This window comes from Salvelinus namaycush, chromosome 28 (assembly GCF_016432855.1).
Source record: "Salvelinus namaycush isolate Seneca chromosome 28, SaNama_1.0, whole genome shotgun sequence".
Classification (NCBI taxonomy): Eukaryota; Metazoa; Chordata; class Actinopteri; order Salmoniformes; family Salmonidae; genus Salvelinus; species Salvelinus namaycush.
This window is the reverse complement of record NC_052334.1, coordinates 22,113,658-22,121,162: the sequence shown is the minus strand read 5'-3', so window position 1 is coordinate 22,121,162 and position 7,505 is coordinate 22,113,658. Positions and strand designations below refer to the sequence as shown.

The 7,505-nt window shown below is 41.7% G+C and overlaps 1 protein-coding gene across 1 annotated transcript; it reads left to right on the top strand.

The window, feature by feature from the left end:
* The first annotated feature begins 1,973 nt into the window (after positions 1 to 1,973).
* Positions 1,974 to 3,292, top strand: LOC120023061 (gap junction delta-2 protein). The gene is made up of 2 exons (XM_038967008.1): positions 1,974 to 2,044; positions 2,446 to 3,292. Exons 1-2 carry the CDS (start codon positions 1,974 to 1,976, stop codon positions 3,290 to 3,292), a joined length of 918 nt encoding a protein of 305 aa, XP_038822936.1.
* The last annotated feature ends 4,213 nt before the right edge of the window (positions 3,293 to 7,505 follow it).

Sequence of the window (7,505 nt, the reverse complement as noted above, 5' to 3'; positions counted from 1 at the left end):
GTCCTTGATGGTCTTCTAGGTGTTCCTATGACACCGGGTGCTGTAGATGTCCTGGAGGGCAGGCAGTGTGTCCCCGGTGATGTGCTGGGCTGACTGCACCACACTCTGGAGAACCCGGCGGTGAAGTTGCAGTGATATACAGCCCAACAGAATGCGCTCAACGGTGCATCTGCAGAAGTTCCTTAATCACAACAGCTGATAGCTTAAACCTATAAGCCAATATGACTCCTGTCAATGACAAAGGTGTCAGTAATGGCACTTTCAAATACTTTGTTATGTTAAGACTGTGCAGGGAGCATACCCCTCGGATATTTTTGATTTTCATATGTGGATGTATGTGTGAAAAGACAATTGATGCTGCATAACTTATGGACTTGGATTGGTGTGTTTATGCCATGTTTCATGGGTCTTATGAATTGTGTTGGTACGCAGTGTTTGCATTCCTGATTACCTCTCAGCCATCCATGTCTATATTATTCAAGATCATGTGCTGTAGTTTAGAGCGCATCCGCCCATCTTTCTCTCTCACACACACCTTATCTATCACATCATGTGATGATTCATAGGAAGGTTATAAAATATTTGAGTTTATGGAAGATTACAGCAGGGAGAGATAAGCCCTTGTACCACGCCCCTTCATTCAATAAAAACAAAGTCACATGATCCTCACTCTAATCCATGCACCTGAGATCAGGTAGTAGAAGGTACCTTTGCATATAGTCTACTATATGTAAACATCTGTTCTCTTCCACAGCAATGGTCAGAAATATCACTATTTTACATCTTAGTAGCCTCATCAAAGGCCAATCCTTCACTTGTAATTTCATTACATTTGTTGGGGAAAATAATATTTGTTTTTATATTTTCTAAATTGTATGTAAAGATACAATATAGGCTACTCGATGTATTAAGCCTACCACTTATCATTGACTAATATTTGTGTGTAGCCTATGGTCTTAAAACAGTAATATTAATGAATGTGAACACACCCCATGCTCTGTAGTTGAGTTGATCATATCGAAGGGCAAAACACAGGGCAGATTCAGACATTTTGCTGCTGCTATTTTTACCCCCCCCCCCCCCCCCCCCCACACACACAGGCAGGCAACCTTGTGAAGCGATTAGCAACTCGGATGGTACTTTCACTTAGTCACAGTGTACCCACAGCATTATTATTTGCCCTGCTTTACAATAGCGTTACTACGAGTACTGAAATCGGGGGTATCCCACGTGCACTCAAGAAAAGCTGCTTTATTGCAGGCATTGTCACGATTACAGTAAAAAAGCAACAAGTGTTTGCCTTAAAGGGATCGGGCTCAGTACACAGCGCATTTACCTCTCTCCCTTTATCCCTCTCCCTCTCTACCTCTATGACCCTGAGCACGCGCACCAGAGACAATTCGGTCTGACTCGGTAATTTGTATGTGTTGTAAACTTGAAACACCCCGGGTGCATTGAGCTTATCGCCAATCATTTTATCACAGATTAATCTTGCACGCCGGCCACGGGTTCCATTCGTCGAATATTGGAAATGAGAAATCCTGGCCGCGTTTGGCCGCGTTCCGCCAACCTGTCTGCACATGACGCAGAGAGGGGACTACTTAAAGGCGGATTAACGCTGGCAAGACATTAAATCCAACCTCCCTGCATCCAAACACAGCGCGCGACTCATCAGTCTGATCTTAAGATCGACAATAGGAGGGTTTATTGTAATCAGCCTTTCGGACTCCCCAAGACAACGAGAAAGTGACAGCGTCACGCGAGCGCTCGGGCAGACGCACAGAACCCTATTCGCACGACGCGCGAGAGAGGAGGGCAGGACAGCTGCGGGCTCATGATCAATGCATTTGTCAGATAACCTCCGAGCCTCTGGAGAGTGACAACGACCAAAAACCTAAGGAAATATTTTCCACATATTCGGCAGGAGTTCGTGCAGTGTGCCGTGGACTCTCGCCTCCTCCGGATGAACAACAATGGGGGAATGGACCATACTAGAGAGGCTCCTGGAGGCTGCTGTCCAGCAGCACTCTACTATGATAGGAAGGTAAGAGCAAAATGTCAACTGTATTTGCAGTAAATACAGATTTGCCTGTTTTAATGGCTGTTGTTGGGGATAGATGGGTTCCTTTGCCATGCACTAACTGAGAGGCAGAGACCGTGCTCCGCTTGCATTACCAAACCAAGGCTGGCAAAACATTTTAAAACACAAATACAGATGAATGCCAATTAGTAAATACTTCAGAGTACACAAAGTATATAACACAAATGACAACAAAGCATAATACACATAGCATCCCAAACTCCATGCTGAGAGCGAGCAAAGCGTCATCCCAGCAATAGCGTTCGGTTTCAGCACTGGACAGCTCCCAAACACACGCCTGCTTTGAGCGCCACTGTAAATCATTTACGGACTTTATATTCATACTTTGTTTGTTTGTATTTTAGGATCCTACTAACTGTGGTGGTGATCTTCCGGATTCTAATCGTAGCAATAGTTGGAGAGACGGTCTATGATGATGAGCAAACCATGTTTGTTTGTAATACCTTACAACCTGGCTGCAACCAGGCTTGCTACGACAAGGCATTCCCAATTTCACACATTAGATTTTGGGTTTTCCAGATCATAATGGTTTGCACCCCGAGTCTTTGTTTTATCACATACTCGGTGCATCAGTCAGCGAAACAGAAGGAGCGACGGTACTCCACCGTCTTTCTGTCCCTGGATAAGGATCAAGATTCAATGAAACGAGATGACAGCAAAAAGATTAAAAACACCATTGTGAATGGAGTACTTCAGAACACAGAGAACTCCACCAAAGAAGCCGAACCCGACTGTTTGGAAGTCAAAGAGATCCCCAATTCCGCCATGAGAACTACTGGGAAGTCTAAAAAGAGTCGGCAAGAGGGTATCTCGAGATTTTACATAATTCAAGTGGTTTTCAGAAACGCGCTGGAAATAGGGTTTTTAGTGGGTCAATATTTCTTGTATGGATTCAACGTCCCGTCGGTGTACGAATGTGATCGATACCCATGCATAAAAGATGTCGAGTGCTATGTTTCCAGACCAACAGAGAAGACCGTGTTTCTAGTCTTCATGTTCGCGGTCAGTGGCTTTTGTGTGTTGCTGAATCTGGCAGAACTCAATCATTTGGGGTGGAAGAAAATCAAAACGGCGGTGCGAGGAGTGCAGGCGAGGCGGAAGTCCATTTATGAAATCAGAAATAAGGACTTGCCTAGAATGAGTGTGCCTAATTTCGGTCGTACTCAATCCAGTGACTCTGCTTATGTGTAGCACATGGAGAGACTTCCCGAAGGGACAATGTGCGATGTGTAAAGATTAAACCAAGATGAACCCAGGATGTACAGCTCCTCACACCACATCCGTTTCATGACTTAAACGAGTGGGCAGATTTTTTTATTTGTTTGTCTTTTATGGACTCCAATGGCAAGCCTGGATTCCACGTTTGTTGACTTATTACATTGCACTGATTCAACTTTGTAGTAGCGTTTATACTCTAAAGCGCTACATTTAGATCATGTCGACGTGTTCACGCATTCACTCTTTGTGGGCTGATCTACTGTACTTGAAGAGTGTAAATGCAAATTGCACTAAGAGGTGAACACCGGGGAGCCAAATCTAACCCGATACGTGCTATTGACAGTGTTTTAAAAACAAACAGATTTTTGACAACAACCTATTTAAGAAACACAATACACCGGTTGACTATGTGTTCGAAGGAAAATCTATTCTCCAGATGTATATAGGCATATGGATAAATATATAAATCAATTCTAGCTAGATTGACCTAGTTGAAATACATTAGCATCATTCGTGTTTTTTGTTGCCTGTGTTCGCACCACTGACCTTAACGTATGTAATCATTCCATTGCTATATGGCTGACTTGCAAAACAGTATCTGGTGGATTTGCTGCAAACGCTAACGTCTGTGACTTCCTTAATTTATAATACACCAAAGCGCCCACTGCTTTTATTTGTGAAAAGTGTTTTCTTGCTTTTGTGTAATCAAGTGCCATACTTGTACATAAACATATATATATATTTATATATATATATACATATATATATATATATAATATTATTCAACATGAAAGATAATTCCCTGCTTGAATTATACTAAATGCCGCCCAATTTTTTTGCTTTAAGTGTATTTGTTGTGATTTAAATGGAAAGGATATATTACATTTACATCTCTCTTTTTATTTAGAAAATGACTGGAAAATAAATAAAGTGCTAGTCTTTTTTATATACTGGAAGAAAACATTTCTCCACAATCACATTTGATCTCAACTCAAAATAGCACAAATTGACCTTTTTAACAAACTAAGGATGGGCAATAAGTATCTGCTCTGGTGCTACAGTTTTTCACAGAATGGTTTTCAATGTAAAAAAAATTAACCAGAAGAAACACCCTTTTCTGTCGAAAATAAAAGTGGGAATCATGTACACCAGAAATGTGTGAGGTGCAGTACTTTTCTGTCTGAAAGCTGAACTGGAATGTTAGAATGTTAGATCCTATAGCTGCCCTGTCTAGACCATGGCTTGGTTCAGTGAAAATGACAATGTTTGCCACAGCCACAAGTCTATATTGTTCCATCCAATGAAAAAAAACCTATGAGAGCTTCCTTTGATGCTATCAGTATCTTTTACCGTGTGGGTGTGCTGTAATGCATTTAAATGGGGATGATGCTTCCATGACAAACATGAATACTGCATGTCCTATTACAGTGTGCCCTGGGAAGCCCTAATGTGAAATGCATTCTAACATCCATGTACTGTCCCTTCCCAGTCTTAGCTAACCTGACCGTGACTGTTCACATGGCTGTTATACTGTTAATGACCTTGTAACCTTGACCAGGAAGCTATTAGACAGACACACTGCACAAAACATGGGATGATTTAGACCTGATCTTTATTGATAGAGGACTTGGCCTTTTTTGTCCTCCACACATCCCTTCTTCACTCATTTATAGGAAGAGAGCAAGGGAGCAGCTCCGGACAAAGGGAAGGTCGTGTGAGCCTCATGAAGGTCACTAAGAAAAATGGAAAGAGAAAAAAGGTGTTAACTGTACACCAACACAAGAGGGAGTGCGAGAGAGAGAGGGGGGAGAGAAAAAGAGCGAGAGGAGGATTCCGGGATGACCATCGAGGAGGATCCGAGGGGTGGTAGGAGGCTAGATTCTGCCTCTGCCAGGATGACTCGGCAAAGCCCAGAGAAATCGAAGAGCTGTGCACACTGACACATCTATCTTAAACTCAGCAGGGATGTGAAAATTATCCTTAACTCGAGAACTCTGGGGAAAAAAACAGGAGAAGTGCAATTTGTCTACTTGGCCTGATGCAATACAGTGGCTCACATTATCTTTTTTCTTACTCTCTTTCTCTCTCCATCTTCATCTCTCGCGCTCTCTATTTGTCTCTCCCGTCCCTCTCTCGCTTTAATTTTTTACTGACCAAATTACTGTACAGGCCATCCTGTTCTATAAGATTGAAGTGTCCAATTCCACACAGTTGTCTTCAACGCTTGTAATGTCATGGGTGTTCTTTCACTGAGAACTACTAGTTATACAAGGCTGTTGTGTAAGGGATCCTACAAAGACTATATTGTTACTGTACATTACTGTATATTTACTGTACATTTACTGAAGGGCCAGATGCTCTAATGCTGTGCTAGTGGTTTCCCTGCAATATTCATCCTGGTATTTTCACGGCTACTTCTAAATGCCAAAATTATTGGGTTATGTATGAATGCAATTATGCATGCTGTGTTGCATTTTCCATCATGTGAGTGTTGGAAGGCTTGGTTTAATATTACATGGTACCTGTGCTGCTCTTTATTTCCTTTGTGCTCAGCTCAAGGCAGCCGGGCTAAAAAGGAAGAGGGCTTTTGACTTTTGACCAGAGAGATAGCTGGAAGTAGCAACAGATGTAAGCAACTCTCCCAGTTCTGGTTTACAGCCTCCCAAGCAAGTTAAACCAGAACGAAAGAAAGATCACATTCATTTGAGTTTTCTGGCATTTATCTTGTGCTCGCTTTGGCCCCCCCTCTTTGCAACAGTAGATACATCTGAGCAAGGACTGCAGCTATTCCAAGGATCCAAGACAAATGCTCAGGAAAAAAAACAATTTCAGCCGATTGCAGGTCTTTAAAGATACAGGGAGGGAGTTTTACAGGATCTTTTTAGCCCTTAATCTCTCTGTCTGGAGAAACACCCCTCGATTAGAGAGAATCTTCTCCCTGGGACTGTTATGGTCAGGGAGAGATGAGAGGTGGGCAGTGTCCTGTCCTCATTAAAGAAAAGCAAATGTTATTACCATCCACCACTGCTTCAGTGTAATTTCTTCCTTTCTGTTCAACACTTTATATGCACTGTTTACCATAAAAAATCACCAATACTATTTTTCTCAACAGGCCAAACTAAGTCTCCAACCCTGGATGTTTTTTATTTAACCTGCGCTGGTTATCTGCAAGTAGATATGTACTGTTAGTGGAATGACTTTGAAAGACATACTGTGAATTAAATACACTTTCTCACCAAGATGGGAATATATTTGTTAAAGGTGTGCTGTCTTTTTTTCTGTTGTGTTTTGACTCCTTCCTATCATTCTGTCCTCTACAGGAGGAGTTCATCTTTAAGACAGCCGTGTCGTAGAAAAAACTCAGAGCTGCTTCTTTTTTCAAATGCTGAGTCTTTATTTATATATTTTCTCAAGTGCAACATCCATAGAAGATTTTCTGTGGAAGAAAATCCAAACAACCTCAACAGTGTATTACATTGTCTCAGTACTGATGTTCTGAAAAAGCCCCCTCACATCCTATCACCAGGCGCAGAGCTCTACATTCTCCTATACACTAGAACAGTGTATTACACTGTCTCAGTACTGATGTTCTGAAAAAGCCCCCTCACATCCTATCACCAGGCGCAGAGCTCTACATTCTCCTATACACTAGAACAGTGTATTACACTGTCTCAGTACTGATGTTCTGAAAAAGCCCCCTCACATCCTATCACCAGGAGCAGAGCTCTACATTCTCCTATACACTAGAACAGTGTATTACACTGTCTCAGTACTGATGTTCTGAAAAAGCCCCCTCACATCCTATCACCAGGCGCAGCTCTACATTCTCCTATACACTAGAACAGTGGGAAAGGCCAACACATTGAAGTCAAATAAAACATAGCTTTTTACTATGAATATTGTGTGTGCATAACTATGTACTTCAAATTGAAAAGGATACGATGGTCCAAGACAATCACATATAGTTATATTTAATTATAATTTAATACATTATTTAATTACCACTAATTGACTAATGCTTTCATGCATTATGCATTATGCATTCATAAACCCATTACTAAAGAAAGCATTCCTCCTTCACCCTGGCTTAATCCAATGACAGTTTAGTTCCAGGTCATAGTCCATTGACAAGACCACTGGGATACATACGGTGGTTTACAGAGTAGGATGCTAGCAGTGTATTTTT

Coding starts and splice junctions, on each gene's coding strand:
- LOC120023061 (XM_038967008.1), top strand. CDS start 1,974: ATGGGGGAATGGACCATACTAGAGAGGCTCCTGGAGGCTGCTGTCCAG. Junction 2,045..2,445: donor CACTCTACTATGATAGGAAG/GTAAGAGCAAAA, acceptor TTTGTATTTTAG/GATCCTACTAACTGTGGTGG.